General features: G+C 34.4%; 1 protein-coding gene across 4 annotated transcripts in view; it reads left to right on the forward strand.

The window, feature by feature from the left end:
* POT1 (protection of telomeres 1) overlaps positions 1-23,256 on the forward strand; it is an 81,420-nt gene extending 58,164 nt beyond the window's left edge. For 3 of the 4 annotated variants that reach the window (XM_064506685.1, XM_064506693.1, XM_064506696.1), the window contains 8 exons: positions 1,215-1,375; positions 2,101-2,189; positions 4,612-4,656; positions 4,881-5,037; positions 8,025-8,230; positions 11,047-11,182; positions 13,591-13,685; positions 15,291-16,032. In XM_064506685.1, the coding sequence (XP_064362755.1) occupies positions 1,215-1,375; positions 2,101-2,189; positions 4,612-4,656; positions 4,881-5,037; positions 8,025-8,230; positions 11,047-11,182; positions 13,591-13,685; positions 15,291-15,850 (1,449 nt within the window). In that variant the 3' untranslated portion in view covers positions 15,851-16,032. Of the gene's footprint in view, positions 1-1,214; positions 1,376-2,100; positions 2,190-4,611; positions 4,657-4,880; positions 5,038-8,024; positions 8,231-11,046; positions 11,183-13,590; positions 13,686-15,290; positions 16,033-19,192; positions 19,299-21,556 lie in introns of those variants that run through there. The other variant, XM_026112999.2, reaches the window with a different exon arrangement.
* The last annotated feature ends 465 nt before the right edge of the window (positions 23,257-23,721 follow it).

The following is a 23,721-nucleotide window of genomic DNA, read 5'->3' on the forward strand; positions in this document are numbered from 1 at the left end:
GTGGGAGCTGAAGCTGAAATAAGGCAGAACAGCCTGGCTGCTGTTATATTAATGTTAATTGAAGTCAACTTAAAATAATTTATTATTTATATGGTGCTATTTAAAAGATACTTGGAGCAAATATTAATCCAGGTTATTTAATGTGTGTAGCTCACCAGCTATCAGCTGGATCTGAGGTTATACTTTATAAAAATTATTTGGATACTAGCAAGTTGGATTCAAAGGCCTTTAGAACACAGCAAAAGAAAATCAACAACATAATTAAATCTCCAGATTATCTACTTTTAGAATGAAGGGTTTTTTGGGGGGAGGGGACGGGAAGTAGGTGCAGCTGTATTTTGGAATAAAAGCAAAGTTGTAAAAATGTGTTCAAAGGCCACCACTCCATAACATCTTTTTTAGTCGATGCCTGTGTAAGTTAACTTAAGTTTATTGGTGTAACTTGACAAAACTGTTTCAGAGAGCAGAAGTTAATTCTAAGCAAAACAGGAAGAAAATCTGAGGAGAAAATCGGGTTTTGACACTATTCCTAACTCTATCGTTGAAGCTCTAAAAAGTACTGGCTTTTTGTTCTGGTGCTGCAAAAATAGTTTATCTGTTATGTGAGTGTAAGATATGGCAGAGAAAAAACGTGTGTAAGCAGATGTGTTTGTGTGTATACTTAAATACAGATATGACGTATGTGATAATGAACATGAGATCAACTGCTTAGTGCCATCATGCATGGAAAAATCACAGCATGGCAGTCTCTAGAGAGTTGTATTGTGAATACAGAAGACAAACTGTGCCCTCAAGGAAAGAATTTTTTTGGCTGTCATGTCTGTCTTCTTAAGTCTGCTTGAGATTTTGTAAGAATACTTATGCTGGTTCTGACTGCAGCCATTGCCACCAGTAATGATGTTGGATAAAGCAAAGCAGATGTGTTGCCCAGAGAGGCTGTGAAGTCTCCATCCTTGAGATATGCAAAACCCGACTGGACAGGGACCTAGGCAACCTCTCCTAGTTGTCCCTACTTTGAGTAGAGAGGTTGGCCTAGGCTACTTCCAGAGATCTCTTTCAACGTCAGTGATTCTGGCATTGTGTGAAAACTGGGAGAGAGATTTAGGATGCTTAGGATTTTCCAAGGAAATAGCTAACACTGTATTATCAAGTCACTGTCTTTTTTTTTTCTCTCTCTTTTCTCCCTCCCTCCCCCCCCCCCCCCCACGCTTAAGATTGGGAGTTTTCTCAGAATTTACAGTATTCATGCAAAGCAAGCAAGTACTGACAACCAAGATGTATCGCATGTAGAGTTCCATCTTCATGGTGGCACCTGTTATGGTCGAGGAATAGGAGTCTTGCCAGAAAGTAACCCAGATGTTAAGGAACTAAAAGCGTAAGTTCTAAATATATTTTCTAGATGATCCCAGAAAACTTAAGGCTAATGTTACAACTGTACAGTTTAGAGTTGTAAAGGTACATAAGAACCAGAAACTCTGGAATAGGATGTGTGTTTAGCACTACTAAGGTGAAGAATAGGTGTTTGGGAGGGTAGGTAAGTCACAGGTAATTTTTCAAATGAAAAATACAGCAGGGATTAAGATTTCTGGTTTAGAATTCTCTAATAACAAGGCCTGGCTGCATTAACATAAATATTCTGTTTTATAGTGACATACAATCTTTTAAAGATAAAAGCTACAGTTAAGCAAAGAATTGAGCATGTTTTAAGTATGGGGATATGTTTTATTTGGAATTAGTGAGACTTCAAACTTGTTTGAAATGAAGCATAAAATTTAAATGCTTTATTGAACTGAGTTAAATGTGTAAGGAATGGCTTAGTGACCAAAATCTCTTTTCTTTTATCAGAAATTCTTAGTTTCCAGCAGTACTTTTGGCACTATATTGGGTTTAAAGTTCCAGAAGTGATTTGGAAAGGAGTGTCTCACTTACATCATTAATACAGACTCCTGCAACTTTTGACTTAATTGAGTTTTCTGTCTCTGCTGGAGATTCTGTTATGTCTGAGCATTATACCTGTGTATTAGTAAACAAGATGTTGGGGACGGGGGGGAGGAGGAGATTTCACAGGGTTTATAAAAATATTCATCCATTTACTTTTAGATTCTTGGAATCTGTGGATCTGGCAGACAGTCAGAATGTGGAAAGCATGTCTTCAGTGGAATTAGATGGCATTTTTAGCAATGTTACAGGTAAGAGCAATTGAAAACTGATTTGTTCTTTCTTCTAACATATATTTAAATATAGTCAAGATAAGGTTATGTTTATTGCTTCTCTAAAGGTGATGTGTAACGTCATTTTCCCATATAAAGCATTTGATAATTCTTTTGGATTATTAGACTGAAAACTGACGTTATCCTATCCTTTTGCTTCACCGTGGAATCTTTTCGTACAGATGGAAACATATTTTCATAAAACATAGTGAATAAATTTTTAAACACAGTGTTCTTAATCATACTGTATTAGATCACAGGGCAGAGCGATGAAACTCCCTCTGTCTAAACAAGGCTTCCTCAGACACAGCCACTGAAAACACCATACAGCTGCTTGCTGAGGAACCCTTCTGAAGCTATGAGATGGAAAGATGTGTCACTGGCAGAGTTGCAAGGTGCAGTACAACAGAAAATTGGTATCTCACAGACAGTTTACCAGATAAAAGCTTAGTCCCTTCTTCTGCCTGAAAGAACTGTCCTACGGTGATATTTAAGAAGCTCAGTGCAGAATCTTTAAAGGTATTAGTGTCTTCTAGGTGATAAACTTTTTGGCATGTGTTTTCTGTTATGTCTGCATAAAACTTATGGGAGTATTAAATGTAAACTTTTAGGCACTGGAATAGCAGTCATAAATAGTCCTCAAATGGCTGCTTTCTTTTTATTGTTTTGTATTGCTGATGAAGAAGGCTTCAGTAAAAAGACTATTGATAAAATCAGAATTGTGGCTTACGAAAGCCTATTCAAGTAAAAACTACCAATTTTCTATGGTAACTGATGGGAATAGTAACAAAATGATCGGTTCCTCTGCTTTGAAGAACTGTAGTTCTAGTACCAGTTCTGCTTCCTGCTCATATCATAAGTGTTATTTGCTTTAGATTTTGGAAACTAATTGCATAAATTTCCCATCAGTCAAAACCCTACCTTTTTATAGAATTTAAGTTTTTGAGATAACATGATTTTCAAAACCATAGCACTTCTTGATTTAAAAACAACAACAAAAAAAAGTTTTATGAAGGAAGATATTTACAGTAAATCTTGGATTCACACACAGTACATTTTAAATTACTATCTCGCACATCAAATTCTTTTTGTAGTAAGTAGAATGCCAGAGAAAAATATGTAGGAGATTCTGACAGCTCACAGTTTGTACTGCAATGACAAAATATTAGAATTAATACAAGACCAAGAGAAGGGATCCAAACTTTCTTTTAAATTAAATTCTCATGTAGTACTTACTTCATTTAAGAAATTGGTATAATTTGTGAACTTTCAACTTTTAACAAATTGGTATAATTTGTGAACTCAATGAGAGCAAAAACTACATCAATAATGCATTAATTATTCCTAGAGTTAATGTCCACAGCTTCTGCTAATGAAAAGAACGAGTGTCCTGGTAATTAACAGAAAGCTTTTCCTTTGGAGAAATCATATATACTGGGATATATGACATTTTATTTCTGAGATGCATGTTTACTGATATTCTGGTCTATGAGATACAACAAAAAATTTTTAGCGATAAAAAAATTGATTAGGTTCTGAAAAATTCACCGGACTTATTTTTGATGAGTGGATAGTTGTAATAGCGTATGCTGGGTGCAAGTCTGCAAAAGCAGACTTAAAACCTATGATACATATTATTTCATGTAATTGAAGGTACTTGCAACTGATAACTGTTATACCAAAAGACTCAGCAGATAACTTAGAGCAGCATTGAAGATGACCATGAGAAGAAGAAAGGTCTTCCCTAAACACAGAAGGAACTGGACACTGAATCTTGTAATAGTTCTTCAGCATTAGATTCCTTTGGCACAATAGAGCCTTAGTATTTGAAAAAAGTAATTTTTTGCTATATTTATGCATGCATTGGATTGAATTAAGATACTTAGCCATTAGTAAGAAAGTGTGAGAGAATATTTTAAAATGCTGCAAAAGTCAAGCATAAGTAAACATTTCTAGAGCAAAACTCATTCCAAATTTAGAAATAATTTTGCACAGATTTACTGCACTGTGTATGTGCAGTAGATCCAGTTGCTTAGAGGAGGGACCAAGCAGTCTGTATGTTTTTAGAGTAATGTATTACCTTCTTGACCAGAAAGGTTGCTTACTGAGAATGAATAAAGTTTAGATAAGCAGCAACCACAGTATACCTTCAAAAAGTGTTCGGTTTGAATAGCAATGCTACTTAATACATGCAGTAATTTTTCCTCAGATATGTAAGCTACTAGTATCACATATTTAAGTTTTCTGCTTGCTTTCCTTTCTTTTGTTATATTGTTTTCGTACATTATTATGATTTCCACTGTCTTTTGCTTAACTTCTTGCTGTATATGTTATGCATTTTTGTGTGTCCACGTGATAAAGAAGGAAAGAAAATAATTAGAAAATTCTTCTTGATTTTTAGATCTTCAATCACACTTACAGAGATGTCAGCAATTATCTGTAACAGGTAGGAAACGTTGATCTCAAGATGAATTTTATTTTTACTAAAGAACAAGATTGTATTGGTATTGTGGTACCATAATCGTAGGGTTTAAGATCTAGTTGTTGCAGGGGTGAGGGGAAGCAGGGGATTAGGGCAAATGTTTTAATTGTGTACCTGTGATGTCTGTTCCTGATATTCCAAATATTATGTATTTTAATAGGAGTATGTGGGGTCTTTTTGTTCTGCAGTATTAACAGATCATCAGGATTTGAATAACACTGAACTGAAAACTATTCTGAACAGCACTGCTCCTCAACAGTACCGCATTAGAGCAAAGCTGAGAACTTTTAAACCTCAGAAGCTCCATCAGTGTATTAAACTTTTTTGTTCCAGATGCAACTCTTTGTAAGTAACTTAGAAAGTGTTCTATATGTTTTAAGATGTCTAGATTTTCAGTGTATTTTCATCCTTTTCATGTAAAATGAGCTGAATTTTTATCTCTTTCATTTCAAGTAAAGGTTTGAAGCTCACTGATAGTAGGTAGTAAAATTTGAGATCATCAAATGAGTTATACTTTCAGGATCTTTTTCAGTGCTTTCAAAACTCTAGGTTTTTTATGTTTCCAATTTTGGTGATGAGCTTTATCCCATGCTGAAGCTATATTTAAGTACATGTTTCTGTCATGCTTTTGTAAATATGCAAAGAGGTGTCATGGTCTCCCAAGTTATGGTCTTCATTAAAGAATAAAATATCTTTGAGTAAAGTGTGTCTTCCAGAGAAGGCATCTCATCTGGATCCAAAATATTAGGGAAACAGTGTTCACCTTGATAGTTTTGTCTTTTTTCTGACCTACTCATCTGACTGTTCTATCCTTGTTATTTCTGCTGTAATTCTGTACTGCCATTGTATCATATAATGCTCAGGCAAATAATCTTACCGAAAAAAAAACCTGCAGTGACTTTAGCTTATAAATATTAACTTTGTAATCTCATCTGAAAATGAAAGTACGTTTGTTTGACATGGCCTATTTTCAATGAAAATATTGAGTGACATGAATTATACTGCTATTCATGACTATCAAAATCCTATATCACTTTTTTTTTTTTGCCTGACTTTGCTTAGGACTGTTGTCAGTCTAACAGTTTTACAGTTACTGGTGTAAACCTGCCTTTTTTACATGATGGCAAGTTAGCATTCTCCTAATCTTTGGGAATTTCTTGCATAATCAAGTTTTCCTAGCTATGAATATCACTGAGGTAAGAAAATGCCCCTGCTAGCTTTCTCTTAAGGCTCTTGGGTGAAAACTATCATGCTTGCTGCTTTAAAAATATTTTTCTGTAACGGATGTGGTTATAATGTTCTCTCAGATGCTAATGCATGAGAAACTGCTTCATCATCTTCACAAAGTACAAGTACATGGTCTTTACTAGCACATACAAAAAGGAAATAACGATGAACTTTCTCTGCCAATTTTTGTTTCTTTTTCAATATATTTGTCAACTCTATGTAGTGAAAAGAGTCTATTGATAGAAGTTTGCATATTCCTTATGCACTTTATCCCTGCTCCACCATTTTCCTCGACTTTTGTAGCCTTTTTATATATTCTTCCCTTGTCAGATTTTTCATTCTATTAATTTCAGTCTCCTCCTATTTCACGTTTTTGCTGCTTTGTCTTTGCTACAGAACTAGAGCAGATTTTAAGATTTGGAAGGCTTCAATTAGCATATTTCCTCCACCTTGTACTGTCCTGCTGCAATGATGGGACTGTTTGCAGCACTTTTCTGGAAATTCAGCTTCTCTTTTTCTCAACTTCATTCATCAGGTGGAGGGAATCGGTGAAATATAGTGGGAGCTGTACCACAGCCTGGTTGGGTGAATTAAGGGAACAGAGAGGGAAACATGATTTGGGGGCATCCTTTCCTACTACGTATTCTGTCATGGCAGAAAAAGAAGTTATTTTCTATTTTAGCATATGCTGAAGAGCTTGGCTGAGCAAAGTTTAATGCAATTTGGTCCTTTGACAGCCTGTGCAGTAAGATGCATGTATCCTCATGAGAGAGATACCTGTATTTTTGTTTTCTAGACTTTGAGTGAAAGCTTCTCTGCAAGTAGCAAAATATTGGTACAGATGGAACTAATTTTATTCATATACCCACACTTACCAGGTTACAACCATGGTGCTTAGTTTGATTCAAAATAAATTAATTCCATTCTTGCCTCTGCTACTTGCTGTGTGGGAAATCTACAAGCAGACTTTAGACGGAAGAGTTTAATGGGAAGATGACCTATTATGTTAGCTCCATTGCTTTTGCATGTATAGTAGTAATCCAGGAACACAGATGGAAAGAGGTCATGTGAACAGTATTGCATTCATGAAATGAAAATGCAATCTCAGCAGGACTTCTTGTATGCTAATTTTTCAGTTCTAGCAGAAGAATATCAGAGTTTGGTTTCATAGGTAGGAATTATCCTATTCACTGGTAAAAGTAGCTGTTTTGAGGGTTGAAAGAGACATCTTCAAAATAAGCTACAGGAATTGTTATTATTTCCTCTTTGAGTCCACTCCAAAACTTGCCACCTACTTGCTTTCGGTGTTTTATGAAGTAGCCCAAGCTTCGGCTTTTTTTTTTCCATTGACCTACTTTTTGTCACAGTCCGTATCCCACCTGAATCCTCCAGAGCTGTCTTGCATAGGAGAAAATATTCTAAAGCACTTTGGTATTAAAATTTGGTGTGCCTGCCACTGGCTCTTTGCCTGCTGTTGATAATACTCATAAAATTTGGATGGCCTTCATTGCTCCTCTGTAGAGGACACATTGGAAATGTATTGTTGTCATACTCTACCAGGACAGGAAAGAGTCTGTGTGATGTAGGGTTGCAGGTTTTCCCTTTACAGTCCAAGTGTGAAGCTATTCTGCTCCTGCTCTTTTTTTTCATAATATACAAAAATAAAATAGTCTAGAACATAAAACTTGAAACTGTATGAGCTTATATAGCCTTTTCACTCTAATAGTGGTGTGAGGTTGTGTGGCCTTTTCCAGACCCATTTGAAATCCCATGAAACTGATGTGTTTGTTTTTCATTGATTTACATATGTGTGGATGAAGCTATTAGGCTGTCTCTGCCCTCAAGTAAGATTAGTTTACTTAGCATGTCTACTAACATGGAGGTGAATTGTCTTGATTTAATTTGCACAGTGCTTCTACATATGAGGTATACAGCCCTAAATACATATACAACAAAGATGAGCAAAGAAAAGTTATTTTTCCTGTATATGCTTTAATTCTCATGACTTTATTTTTGTATTTATCCAGAATTCTGCCTTCTTTATTGCTAGATTGCCTAAGGAGAACCTGTTATTATTTACTTATTCATTTTGGAAATGGTTTTAGGAAAGAAGTTCCAGATGGAAGTGACTTTGACTTAATTTTACAAGATTCTGCACCTACTGCCCCAAACCCAGAATTACACAATACATCCTGGTATGATTCTGTTATGTGGACTACACAACATCAGAAACAAAGGAAAATAGCTATTCATTTTGTAAAGCATGATGAAATGCTTCAAGAGCCTGAAGATACTTTGCTTATGATAGAAGGTAAGATAAATAGAATACAGAAGGTAAGATAAATAACTACAAATATACCACTTTCTATGGTACAGAGTCCATTCTGATTTATATTCAGTGCAAATAGTGATGATCATAAAGGATTTTCAAAGAAAAATTCAAAGAAAAGAAAAACTCAGCTGGAACTTTGTTATATAAACAGAGGAAAGTCATCTACAATGGTCTAAAACATTAAGATTATTGTTGGTTCTGTTAAAATTGAAATCTGAATATGTTGTTTTCCAGCTGTGCTTATTGATTTTCAGTTCTCATTTGGAATCTGGTTGGAATCTTCTAAAAAATATTTTTAGTATTGACACAGAAAAGTTTTGGAAGGCCTTTGGTAATGCAAGGCTACAATTAACTTTGTCAGCCTCTGGATGTCAGTGTTGTTTCAGATAAATAAAGCTTCTTACAGCGTTTATTTTCTTTTGGTTGTCAGATTTGCCTCAGGCAAGAGAACTGAACTTTAAACAAAACAATTTAAGCAAGAATGCAAATAAGGAATGTTTTGAATAGAATGAGATTAATGAATATTTGCAAATAATACCATTCTGGGTTTAAAACAAGGTCCTCAATGGTGCTCAAGCATTAGTGTAAATAAGGAAAAGCAAGTCAGTTGGTCCTTTGTGTGAGGGTCAGTGACAAAACCCCTTCTGTTTTCTGCTTTGTTTTTTATTTGACTGGTTCTGTTAGCTGCCTTATTTCAGACATATTCCAAATTAGATTGCAATCTAACCTTAACTTTATGAAAACAAAAGAAAAAGAACTGCTATGTCTACTCTTTTCTCCTAAAATAATTAAACAACATAACTTAGTAAATCTTTTTCAGATTTTAACTTCCAGAAACTAAGTATATGTATATGTGGATGTGTGTGCTCCATGTTGAAGCACAAGGAAAAGGAATAGTTGCAATTCTTCCATATACTGAAAAAGGCTTTAGTAGACCAGTGTTTTGGCTCTTCTTTTTTCGCAGAACAATGATCGTGAACCTTCCATCATGATCATGAACCTGATCCAAGCCATATACTGTTTTCATTTTATCTTCGTTAAGTTCTTGAAAGTGGAGATTTTGAAGCCTCCCTAGAAATCTTCCCAGCATTTTTCCAGATATAGACAACCCTCAAAGGATAATGCATTATGGCAGTTATTAGATGGACGTGATCTAGATTCTATTCTTGTTTGTTAAATACAAGCAAATTGCTCTTGTGCAACCCAAGACTGTATTCTTCCCTGTAGTCATTATGCTGAAGAGAGAAGTTCTTTTGGAATGTTTGGCATCTGTAGGGATGAAATTGAGGAAAGTGTTGAATAAAGGACAGAGTTTTTAGGTGACCCTACATGAGCGGATGAGGGGAATCCATAGCTATTGCTGCAGATGACTTGTACTGAAGAGTAAGGAAATGTCACAGTTAAGTAATGCTCATTGCATATCTTCATTTTTTTATACATGAAATCCTTATGATTCATATCATTGTTAACCACTGATAATTCTGTATGTTTTATGCTGATCTCTTGGGAGCCAGAATATGTTGTCTAGGTGTGACTTTGTATTGTGAATACACTGGAATTCCGGAGGTCTTTTAGAAATGCTATAGTTAAGGCTACCCTGAATTTTGTTTTTAAATCCCTTAAATGAGATTTCAGATGTATTTGAGAGGCTTTAACAGCATCACTAGACTTGGAGGACCTTTGTTGTCTGACCTTTTGAGAAGGCATTTCACACCTCTGTTCCTCTTATTTCGTTTTTCTTTCTTTCTTTTTTTTCTTTTTAATCATTGGAAGGCAAGTTTATTGAGAAGGTTTCACAATAATGTGTTTTTACATCACCAGTGATAATGCAGCTTTATTGATTTCTTTTTCTTCTCTGGCTATTTCTGCAATACAAGTAATGAATAACTATAATACATATATTACAGCCCAGTGCCATACTGTCATAAAGTCTTTGAAAGATCTTAATTATAGTTAGTGGTAAGCAGTGCAGTCATCACAGAAAATATTTATTTTAAAACAGTTTCCTCGCTTTTTTTTTCTTTTATCTGTTATCTGTTTATCTGAAGTTGTTATTTCCAGCCAAAACCTGTTCTCTGTATGTTAATAAATTTACTACATTTCCACTGAACTGGTCAAATGTCAAAAAGATTCTATAATCAGTTCTGTAGTCCATACAACAGAGGTTGAAGACATGGTAACTTATATTTACTATAGATCCATGATCTATAATAAATTTTAAAGAGCTTTTTCCTGTCATTAGAATTGGAAAATCTCATGGTTCCAGTCTTAATATTTCTACCATGTTCCTAACATGGCTCCAAATTAGTAGCACTCAAATTCAGATCAAGTTTATACTTCTTCATTTAATGTTAATTATAATGCCACTTTTTCTTAACTGTTAAAAATTGTTTTTTGCCTCCTAAAGGTTGGAAAAACAGTTCCTTAGGAGCAACTGCACAAAATCACCATATTCTTTCTTGATTTAGGATTTTTCTTTTCCAAGAAAGAAAGAACTACTAATATCATATTAAATATGATATTAAAGTGATGCTAATTAAATATACTGGTAATTATGATAACTATCCGTAAGATATTAAAATATCTGCTATGGTAAATGACTGTCTGATTCTATATTGATTCCGTTGTTGAGTTGGAGTCAGAAAGTGAAGGATTGTTTTTTCAGTTTTCCATAATGGGTTTCATAATTTTCATTATCAGAGGCCCTGAAATTGCCATTCAGGTAGCCAAGAAACGTAATGCATTCAATTTACTCTTGTATACAACTTAAAAAAATATTTTTCTGTTTTTAATAGGTGGAACACTAAAAGAAGTCTCGAAGCTTTCAAGAAGATTTAAATGTGTTATTCCTGTCAGATCCACTGAAGATGATCTTGAATTATTAGATCTTTCAGCTCCTTTTCTTTTACAGGGGAGTGTGAAATATTATGGGTAGGTTAAAAGTATTTGTTTATATTGTAGGAGTTTCAATACTAAATAGAAATCATTTGCTTCAATAATTCAAATGACAGTACTCAAGGGATAACGAATCCAAAGATTCTTTGATGCAAAATACATACAATGATTAGCAGTAGTAAGAGCAGGGATGAAATGTCAGACTACTACCTCATATCAAAGGATCCTTGTGGCTGGACTGCAGTTAGGCTTTATCTTGTTCACTTGCTTTCTTACAAGTAGCATCTTACAGCCTTAATTATGCAGCATACCAGTTTCAGCCTTGCCTATGGTCTGTGGTTAGGGCATTACAGTATAAAGATAGAAGTGTGATTATGACATTTTTTAGGTTACAAAAAGCTTAAACCTCTTGCTTTTAGTCCAGATCTTCCATTTTCTGTATGGATGGTCTTATTCCTTAGATTAAAATTGAAACATTTCTTCTTTTAAAAGTGCAAACCAGTGTTTTTGTACACAGGTTAATGTTTAAATAGAGGCCCACAAAATGATTTCAGGGTATCAGTCCAAATGTCATTCTCTCCCTGATTCCTAGTGGTGAGAAAAACTTGGGTTTTAAAAGGGAGATGAGATTTTGAAAGAAAGGCCATCTTTCTTTATTATTTGCCATTTATTGATATCCACAGTACTGACAAATGTGGATGCCAGTCACTGTTTAAAAAAAAAGGGGGGGGGGGGGGGGCATGTTCTGAGCTCTGGATTTCCAGAACTGTGGAATATGATATGCACAGGTAGGTCTGGCAGCTGTGCTGTGCCATGCAATACCATATTAGAAGTTCCTGCTCATGCAGAACTAGCAGCAGTATGTTTTCCCAGTACAGCACAGCAGCATGTAATTACCAAACTCAGAAATATTAGTCTACTTCAGGCAAGCTATGGATTCCTCCCTTTTCACAGTTCTAATTAGTTCCAGCACAGCAGTTTATTGCACTGCTTCCAGTCCTGTAGGCCGTAAAATTTTTTCTGTGCAGCACTATATTGCATATTTTACTTGAACCCTAAAGCCTCCCATAAGGTCCTGAGAAAATGAATTACTGATAAGTATTTCTGTTTGTCATATATTGTCTTGACCTTTCCAGATATGGCTGCCTACAGCTTTTTGAAATAAAGGCAATATATGGGGATTCCTACTGGGAGCAGATCTTCACCAGGACAATGTGTTTCCCCTTGCGCTTTCATAACGTGTGTATTTCCCCAAATACTCACAATTCATCTTCAGAGATGGTTCCCTGTTTAAATGGCTAAACTGTAAAAGCCAGTGCTCCACATGATATTCCATGAATAGAATAGCTCTTTATAGGAAAGGAAATTTAGGAAAGAACCTGAAAATGATATTGGGACTTCAGAACCTTGTTGTGCATAATTTTTTACCAGTTGCATATATGTAGCAAAGTTTAAAAAGAAGATTCTATGTAGTAGAACTAAAATCAAAGTTATTTTTGCTCTAAGAATGAGCTTGAATCTGTAATGTGGAATTGTTAGTGATCTTCTATCTAAAATTTGGTATTATTACTTTGGTGTCTTCTATCATATAGTCTAAATAGGTACTTAAATGACATGATGATTTGCCTTGAAATTTTATTATCTATCTATCTATCTATCTATTAAAAAAACCCCAGAATCCAAAGCCAAGCTTTGTTTGTTTGTTTGTTTTTGGCTTTATATCACTTGAGAGTAGAATTAGGGCTACTGATTTTTATATGACATGCTTCGCTTGTAATTCTAAACGACAATAAATGTCTGTTTTAAATTCTAACTGTGATATACTGCCACAGAAGCTTATTTTGGAAAAAGTAGTGGTGTTGTAATTTTGTTTCCTGAGGCAAATGAAAGCAACTTTGAAAACAGCTCTTCTGATATTTTCATCTGCTTGCAGTATTTACTTACTATCTCACATTGTATAAAGTTTATAATCATACATAAATACTCCAGCGATAAAAAGAAAAGGTAGTTTTAATAACTAGTACTTAAAATATGTTTGGATGTAGATAAAGCCAAATTTCTCTATTAACCCTGCTGTGTTTTAGCACATACTACAACTTCATGTATTGCCACTGTTACAAAGGGATACGTTCTGTGTATTGTTAAATAAAGTGTTGACATACATGTGTTTAGCTAGGTACTGATATACAGTTGTCTTCCTTTCTATTCAGTGAGTAGTAGTCTTTCCAGACCAGAATGATTTATTTCTTCTTAGTGATGATTCATAAGCAGCATTAGGAGTTTTGTGGTCTAAAGCTTCTGTGTGCCTAAAAATAGTTCTTTTAAACAGCAATACTTTTTTTACTCTGAGTAAGGAAATCTGAATGAATTTTTTCTATTCAGAATGCTACTAGTATAAGCACTTACGTGTTTGGGTTGTCTCAGTATCTTGTTTTAAATGTTAGGTGCAAGCAGTGCTCAACTCCAAAGACTATCAAGAGCCTAAGTTCCCTTGCAGCAGAGCAACGACCATCATGGGAACTGACTGAAATAGCACAAGGTTAGCTGACAGGATTATGTCGCAAAATGTTTTTGTGCCTTGATTCTTAAGTGTGTATACAAAATAGTTTCATTTCTGGGCTGCAGTTTGGTACTGATTGCATAAAAGTTGCAGTTATAATAGAGTATGAAGCTGTAAAATATATTTGCCTTTGCAGGCTGAAATTACATAATTACTTTTGAAATCATTATAGTATGATTTAAAGTATTTTATGTGTAGAAAAGTTTCTTTTTCAGTAGGTATCACTAGTAACACCTACCATAGCACAGATGTAATGAATCTTTTGTTGCATCAGTGCAGATATCATTTCTAAACTGTGTACATGGATGCCGCACCAGAAGTAAGAGCTATGCCTTTCTTTTCAAAGATGCAGTTTTTAAAACTTGAAGTAAAGAGAATCTTATTTAACCATGAGTACTAGTTAGGCTTTTATCTTCAGTAAGCCTTATCAATACAAAGCACATTGTAAAGAATCTGAAAGAAGTAATATTCAAATAAAAGGGATTATACCAAGGTTTTGCTTTGCGCATTCCTTGTGTTGCTTTATTTAGTGAACATGTTCAATTGATGGAGGGAAAATGGAGCTCAGAACTTTGGTACTAGTTTACGTATTAAGGAAAAAAATTACTGAATGTCATCATGTTTATCCATTCATGTTCTAATATAACTTGTTGGAATATCTAGCAGTATCTAAGCTTGGTAGTGACTTTATAAAAGAAAAAAAAAAACTATTCAAGCAATCCAATGGTTCTCTTAAACTGCCATAATTATGTTAATAAATGTAGCAGAATATATAACTGACAGTGTTGCAGTACCTACAGTTGGCATTTAATGCTCAAAACAAAATTAATCAATGCTTTCTGACTTTAAAATTAGTTTATGTATTTTATTTTATTCTTTTATGCTTGGTATTTTCAGACTAAAAGATAGTCTGCAAGTATGTCAGAATAGTTGAGTAAAATGACAAGCAAATTCAAATAAACGTGCCTAGAAAAGATTGATGTGGAGTTGCAGTAACTTTCTATCTTTAAGAACTTTTGTTTGCTGAATGACAGTTACTGCTACCTGTGACAGAATGAATATAGTACGGTATTTATGTTGGATTATTTTCAGAGCCAGCAAAAATCTTCCCTTTCTGGATAAGGCTTTGCCTGGTAGATTTTACTACATCATATGAAACAAACTGTTTTCTTCAGAATATACATTTCAGATGGAAAACTGTGTTGTTATCACTGTGTTAAGGGCAAGTCTCCTTTAAGCTTCCATGGGTAAGATACCAGGAATAGAAGATTCCTATCAAAAGGGTAGGATTTAAACAAACATTAGCATTTCTTTTACAAGGATGATAATAGGCACTTCAAAAAATCTTTCTGTGTTTCCATAGTCTCATCTGTTTAAAAAAAAGTGTTGGTAGGCAAATTGCAATGTGCACTCAAAATATGAACCATATTTTGATATTTATAACCTCTAGTTTTGGGCTATTAATTTATACTTTTAATTACAAGGTTTAAAGTAAATTATCATTACGGGAGGGATATTGTCAGTTATGGTTATGGTTTGTTGTGCATATTCGCTATATGAAGTAGATCATCTTTTTTTCTTCAGTTTTAGGTATTGTGCCACTCCAGTATGTTTTTATTATGAAGTTTACACTAGTTGATGGAACAGGAGCACTAAATGCATACCTTTTTGATTACGTAAGTAAACTAGATAAAGAGAGACTATATGGGTTATATGGATTTGAGGTTTTATTTGATTTTAAAAGAGCAATCTACAGATATCTATCAGAATCGTATCTACAGAAGTATTCATTCTGTGTTACTTGCAGTGTTATTATAGGGGCAGATATAACGGTTATAATGTTATTAGTACTATCTGTTAGTGAAGATGTAAAGAATGTCATTTTTTATGATTTTTTCAATAAAATACAAGAGTATAACATATCAAAATACAAAGACAAAACTGAAGCTTGTAGATCATTCCATGTTTCTGTAGGCTTTTATACTTTTCCATGGCTGAATTTCTCTTTTATTAGTTGTGTTAATTTTATGCAGCCTAAATGCTGTGTGAATGGTTTCAGAATGTGTATAGTGTTTCAGAATTTGAGGGTAACTTCTGGAATAGTTCAAAATCTAGTGACTTCTCTCTTAACTCATAGGTTCTAGTTTTAGGTATCCATTCAGTAATTCCTGCTTTTTGTTTCATACGATCTTTTGGGGTAGAAGAGGCCTGCCTTCCGCTGGTCCTAAGCAGGAAATATAATTACACAGATATTTGTCTGTGATTTGAAAGGTAGTTTATTGCATTACTTTGCAACCCTTATAATTAACCTATCCTCAGTCTTCCCTGAAACAACTTAAGACCATTCCTACTATCTGAGACACTGAAGAACAGATGATTTGCCTGTCACTGCACATTATATAGTAATCTTCTCTGCTTAAGACTAAACAACCCACCATTCTTCCCATCTTCTTTCATGAGCAATGTTTTGTAAACTCTGATCATCCTCACTGTTGTTCTGGGTTCTCCCGAGATGGTCGTCATCTTCCTTGAAGGGCTAAACCAGTACCCTTGCTTGAGGCATTGTCACATAATGCTTCTGTGTCTATAAGTCAGTATGGTGCTGATTTAATTTTTTGCTTACTGTTGCGTACTTGTTATAACCCCTTCATCTCTCAGAATCTTGGCTTTAAGAAATTCTTCCTTATTCTTTATTTGAGCAGTTGATTAGGCTTGCTTAAATGCAGCATCTTATACATGTGTCCAGTGGAAAACATTCTTTTTTTGTCGTAACACCTCTCCAATTTGTCAAAATCATTTGTTTTAATTCTTTTCTCCAGTATACTTGAAGTTCCCCAAGCTTTGTTTTGTCTGTAAACATAGTGGGCCTATTCACTATTCCGTCAGACATGTCACTAATGAGGTTCCTGAAAAGCACCAGACCTAGGACAGTCTGCAATCCCCTGCATAATCCCCTTCGGACATTCTCCCAGTTTATCAGTAAACTGCTGAAAACTGCTGTTTGTTTCTACTTCATAATTTTTTGTTATTTCTTTCCTTTTACCCTAATTTAAAACCTTTCTTATTAGATTAGCAATCTATGCACAAAGATGGTTTCTGTAAGATATTTTGTAATGCTGAGGGTGGAGGATTTCTGGACAGAAGGTGATCATTGCTTCCTACATATCCAGTCTAGGGCAAAAGAGTTATATTCATCTAGCATCAGCCTTAAAAAGTTTGTTCTCTTTCCTAATTCCATTACAGAGTTTAGTGTGTGGTTACAGATTTACTCTTTCTGACCTTATATGTGTAGGTTTATCTGTGGCTCAATTTCTTATTTTCCTGACTACAAAGATGAATAATGTCATATCTCATAGGAAGCTGAGGATGATTAAATGATTATAAAGTCTAATGTTAATGTTAAGTACTGTTATTTTTATGTATGTGTGTGTGTATCTTCAGATATACATAACATCAAATGTTTTTATAACTTCATATGGATTAAGATCTTCCACATGTCAGTGAGAAAGATAACTTTGCTCCTTTATCCTTTGCTCCTTTGCTTCATTCTTTTGCACCTTCAAACATATTATTGTATGAAAAATATAGTATGTCCTTTGCTGAGTTATTTGCACATACTCATACGCACACACATTTCAGTTATTAGCCTAACTTTTGAGCTGGTACATTGACCATCTTGAAAAGAAAAAACAATCAAGGTGAAAAGAATGATAAAGAAAATTATAATCTAAAATAAATTAGTATTATGTTGCAACTTTGTTGTGTTATAAGTGCATTTGTTGTGTTTTCTTGTTCCAGCAATTTACAGGTTCTGAGATTCTGATATTCCCACGTATATTTCGAGTAATACATCTACCCGAGGGAAAATGAATCAGTGTAGTGACACTGCAGAGTTAAAACTTTCTCCAAAATGGGACAGAATAACAATTTTGTAGAATTTTTTCCCCTGCACCAACACTGTTTAATGTGTATATATCTGCATATATTCACCATTGTACTAAATGACGTTGGAAAACAAGGCACTGTTTTTCCTGGTTTTAGTTTTAACACTTTAAGTAACAATAATAATGGAAAACATAGAAGTGTTTTTTTCTCAAAATACCACAGAGTATAAGCAGCAAAGGAAGTCCAAGACTGTGATACCTACTTCAGCTACTCATCTTGTTTTTCTGCTGTACCTTTTCCTTTTATTTAGAGAAACTAAACCGCAAAAGGGAGGTGGGGGAAAAGATGTTAAACCATCTCTTGATTCAGAATTCCAGAAATCTATACTTCTGGTAGCCCAGATTCTTATCAGGTACTACTCAGTGCTACAGCTGAGCTGCAGGAAAAGGAAAAAACAATTCCTTTTGAAGTGCCAGTTGCCAGCATTCCTGCTGGTGGTACTTCAAAGACAAGCCAATACTTTCCAAGACTAAGCTCAGGTCCTTTAGCACCACTTGATAAGGAACTGGGGTGCTTTGAAGTATAACTTTACTCTAGCTTCCAGTCACACTTTTATAAGAAAACTCTCAGTTCTTTTCTTTCATTTCTTTATGTAGTCATTGAAGGGAAAAATTGAAAAGTTATATAGTTAGAAATGGGTGAAGAAGAATTTGAGAAGTAAGAAGGAAAATTAGTTGTGTGTCTGTTTTGCTGCTGGATTATCCGTCAACTTCTGATCACTTCCATTAAACGTCTCATTCAAAAATTATATAAAAGGCAGATTATTCTGCATTTGTATCTTTTAGCAAAAAGGAGAAAATGCCATCAAAAACTATAATTTAGCTGTTTAATGTAGTAATACTGAGAGACTGAGCTCAGTTTGGGAAATAAGACAATTGAACTCGAAAGACTCAAAATTAGCTAACCAACTTGGAGAAAATAAAATGGGAGTTTTGTCAGTCATGTTACTATATATAGGTTTAAAATACACAGAAATGTGTATATAACATTTCCTTATTCTATCCTTTTACTCTTCTATTCAGAAATGTATCTCACAGTATGAACCTTTCTCTGTAGTTTCTAAAACTATAAAAAAAAAGAAAAACTAAGAGAGTGTGCTTTTATGAAGCCAGGTTCCAATGCCCCCTTGTTATTGAATGACTTTGTTCCTCAAGTGTTCTGCTCACTCCAGTAAGGAACTGCTGAGGAGGACTGACCAATTCTCTTCCACCATAGCACTGTCCGATTATGGAGGTTTATGAGGCATATCTGCCAGTTATGTATACAGACCTATGTGTGTAGGTGTTTTAGTAGTATACAGTGCTTTCTGGTTAGCTATAGTCCCTGAATACTCAGGGATACTGAAATACAGACTATTAATTTATTCAGATAGGTTTTATTTCTGTATCTGAATAGATGTAAAAATCTTATATTTATTCTGTTGTGTTAAATATCTTGATAATTTTAGGTTGCTTAAATGATAAGAGCATATTCATTCAAGGTTCTGGCTCATGATTTCTTATCGTTCCTCCAGCACCTCAGATTTTTCTGGTCTCTTTCAGGAAAAGTTTTTCCAAATTCCTGCCTCTGAAATCTTAACTAATGATTTTCTTCAGCAAAAGATGCAGATGACCATGAATACACTCTGCCCTCCAGGAAGAAAACTAGGTTGGCTTATCATTATTTTAAAGAGGGATGGGAAAGGATGGGTCCTTCAATCTGCTATTATATATGCAAAGTCTTAGAATTCAACTTATGCATGGGTAAAACTTAAAACTAAGAAATGCATCAGTCTGTAAGAGGAGTTCTGATTAATTAGTTTTCGCACATTTCTGTAATAGTAAAAGTCCCTTTTGAGAAAGAAAAGTAATGGTTCAGTAAGTTCTCACGTAACATGAAGTGATGTGTGAATACATTCATGTCTAGGCAGGTATGAACGTGTCATTTGTATTCATATGGAAGTTAACCAGAACACCTCTGTACCGAATGTCACAGCACATTAGTGAAAACAGAAAGGGAATTCAGCTTATGCCACATGCTTCATTGTAGCTCATTTTCTGCCTTGCTTGTTTACAGTTGATTCTAGATGGAATTGGCTTAATCAGGATCTTGCACTTCTTTAGAGTTAGAAAGCAGAAGTCATCTAAATTGTTTCCTTTTTCTTTTTTTTGGTGGGTGTGATTCTGAGAGGTATGAGCCTGGAAAAGCCAACAGGCCCATTCTTTCATTGTTACCTTTTGTTTTGCCTCCAAGCACTTTTATTTTAATCTATGTCTAAGTGCTCTGAGGTTTATCAGAGTGCACTTTCCCAGAAGCACTGCAACTGAACCTGGGGTAGTGCAAGTGTTGCTAATATAAAATTTTCACATAATAAATACACAGTTGTCAGCCCATACTTCCAAGACAATGTTGTTAATCCTTATGACAAAAGTGAGCACAGATAGAATAGCAGCATTTAAAATCTGAGTTTTTTTTCATTGGAAATGTCTGGAAATCTCCAATAAGGGGACACCAGCATCAACATTTTACTTAGTCTGTCGTCATAAAACTACCAGTAGTTCATCATTAGTAGTTCTGTAGTGTGAGTTCTCTCATATATAGTGGTCAGAAATACCTTTTTGGCTCTATTGTTTACCTCTGCTGTGCTTCATGGCAAAATAAATGAATAAACAAATCCATCAATGGGCAGCTATGAGCTACAGTAGGACTCATCGATATTGCAGTGAGTGAACAATAGTGAAGAAAACTTAAATCAAAGGACTTCCTTGAGAAAGGTCAGTGTCACTTGTGTAGCCTTGAAAGAATTAGTTATACAGAATAAAGAACACAACAGGTTGGACGGTCTTACCTGTCCATCCATACTCTCTGTTCAAAGTGTTCAGAGAGGATTTCTTATAAGGAAATACGTGAGAGGAATCCATGTTCTTGCACTGAACTTCTGTCTCCCTGTTTGTGACATTTTACTACATTGGAAATAAATGTGCTGTCACAAGTATAGCATAATAGTTCCATTATGGGATGAAGCAGAGAAAGAAGAATGTGTGGATAAGATAAAGTTATATGGAGAGTACATTTGACAATCAGTCAGGAGATTCTTAAAAAGAAGTTTTTGATGCTCTGAAATCACAAACACCTCTGAAGATCAAAAGCCCAACAGCTACCATAACAGAGTGGTTGTGGGGTTTCCCATAGTCAGCTCAGTTCCATGAGTATGCAGGATCACTTTATTTTAATATTGATACTTGTATGTCTGCAAAGAATACTTCTTCACTTTTGGTTCCAAGCTGTACAATACAGCATTCTGGGGGAAATATCTGAGAGCTTTTTGTTTTGTTTTGTTTAATAATTAGAGAAAATTTTGTCCATTTGATAAATGACAGGATATTTTGAGATCCACTGTAACCCTTTTAATGATTTTAGCCATTCATAGCTCAATGTTGGGCACACTTTTAGAAACAGAAAAAGCCATTGAAAAGCTTTACTTCTTGAGGTGGATATTCTCTATATCTTTTTGAAGATAGTATTAGGGGAACACACTCAGGATTAAGTTAATACAGAATTTACCTGAACAAGTAGGTTAGTGGGATTTACACAATATACATATAATACCTAAGCATGTCATTAAGACCAGTTTTATTAGAAAGTCTTTATATATGCTATATTGTGAAATGACTACTGCTACCAAGTTTTAGGGTTGTTTGGAAAGTTAATTGTCGCTGAACACAATTTCAAATGGTACAGGAACTTTTAAAGTGCAAATTGGAATACTACTTCTGAATTTTAACTTCAAAATGACTAATTAATTTTTCTTCCAGTTAACTGTTGTGTATGTTTAGATTACCTAGCTAAGATCCTGCTCATGTTCTACTTTTCTCCTCTAAAAGTTAGAAATGAGTATTAAAAAGTAACTTGGTTTTGGTTTATAGGTGACTTGCCATGGCTGGAATGTTTCATCAAGTCCTATAACATCACAGATGGAATGAAACATCAAGTTTATTACCAAATTTTTGACACTACAGTTGCTGAAGATGTTGTATAGTGATGTTTTGCTAATAAGCCAAACAGTAATGGTCCAATTTCAGTTGAATCATAGAGACAGCATGAAAAAAAAAAAAAAAAGTGTTCTGTTCTTCAGAATTCAAGTTTTTGTTTGTATGCTAAAATGAATAGAAATTACGCTTCAATGTGGTTACTACTTGCCTGGCATGCAGGCTTGTGAGCTGATTGCAAGGGAGGTGGTAAGCTTTTCATTGGAAGTTGCTTCGCTGAGGCTGATGGAAGTATTTTAATATCTAGCTGTTATCCAGGTTACTGTGAACTGGTGTGATGAGGTTACTCTGCACTGACTCTATAGTCAGAATGTTTTTGCTTTGTTCATTTCTGTATTAAATTATTTCAGCAGAGATGGGGAAAAGGAGCTCTTCAGTAAACTTCTATGCTCTCACAGTAGTTGGTGTAAATATATGTTGCTGTTCTCAGCCAGTTGTCCTTTTTTAGAAATGTTACAATGTCTCTAAAAGGGATCGAAGACTGTTAGCATGCTTATTAACTGGGTCTGTGTTTTCAAAGACTTCATATACTTGTCTAAATTTACTGTCAAGATTATACTGCCCAGATCTGTTTTATGTCTTGCATGATCAGATTACATTACTAATTTTGGAGATAGCAAACTAATCTAGTGATACCATGGCTTGAAAATACTATCAGAGTAAAAAATATTACTCTGTGGTTTCACTTTGCATTCAGAAGTATTTTACACAAATTTGAGACATGTTTCTCTAATGATAATTAATGTAGAAATTCCTGTCAAGTCAAATACTTCCTTTCAGAGCAAAAACACTTAATATTTACAACAGCTGTTTTTTAAGGGAATTCAGAAGCAAGATGTAAATACTTGTAAGTAGATTATTATTTTGATAGTGGGTGACATTTTTAATTTTTCAGGGTTGTACAGTAGATTATACAATTTCTTGTTTAAAAAATCATTTAAATATCTGCAGATAATTTTTTGAATATCTAAAAATTTGCACTGGCTGTAAATGCCATAAACCTGGAGATCATGTTCTTTATTGATCAGTGTATAGGGAGAACCAATATTAAATGTGGTTAGTGGATATTAGCTTTCCAAAGCAGGGAAAAACTCAACTTCAGAATGGAACAAGCAGTTTATGAAAGAGCAGTATTGGCTTATGAAAGCTTGCCTGAATCTGAGTAACTGCTTGAGTGAAAAACAGTGAATAATGACAATAACTTACTGATGGATTATTCTAAATCTTTAGATACTGGAAGTATCCAAATGATTTCAGAACTTGGGGTTCACACTGAAGGCAATTTTTTTTTTTTTTTTGCTTTTCTTGTATAGTATATATTGAATCATTGGAGAGAATTTTTTTTTAACTGCAATAGGAGACATTTATAGTGTACCTTTTTCTAAATTTTGAGAAATAATGGATAAAAGTGTATATTTTGAACTTCAATGTAAATAATTGGTTTCACCATGTCTCATGTCTGAGATTCCTGCCATAACACTCTGAAAACATTTTAATATTGCATATACATCATTTGAGTTTTCTGCTGTTGAATATTGTAAATGTTTAATAAAAATTTTTAAAATTTTTCCAAATAATGTTTTCTTGTATTTGACTTTTAGTTCTCAGTTCATAAGACTGTGAAAACTTTTTCACAAATCGTTTTAATCCAACAAAATACTTCAAATGGATATTTAAATAGTTTGTTGTATTGAAACATACATGCTTAACTCTTTTCAAATATAATTCATAGAAATGGTTTTAATTCATAAGGAAAAATGATGTATTTAACAATATTAAAGATCCTCTGTCTTCCAAATTTTGAGATATTAACAATTCATTCACATGGATTTAAATGCAGGGCATAAGATTTTAATACATGGAGCTCCAAGGAGTTCTGTGCAGTCAGAATTGTGAAAAAGTCCAGGCATGTCTTTCTTTTGCCTCATCTTCTTCCTCTGTCCTCACATATCGCAGCATGCAGGGCAACTGCATCAAAAATCCTTTTCTTACTAGATGTGTGGAGTAATTGGCAAATACACATGAAATGAGAAGCATACAGC

Source organism: Dromaius novaehollandiae, chromosome 1 (genome assembly GCF_036370855.1).
Source record: "Dromaius novaehollandiae isolate bDroNov1 chromosome 1, bDroNov1.hap1, whole genome shotgun sequence".
In the NCBI taxonomy this organism is placed as follows: domain Eukaryota; kingdom Metazoa; phylum Chordata; class Aves; order Casuariiformes; family Dromaiidae; genus Dromaius; species Dromaius novaehollandiae.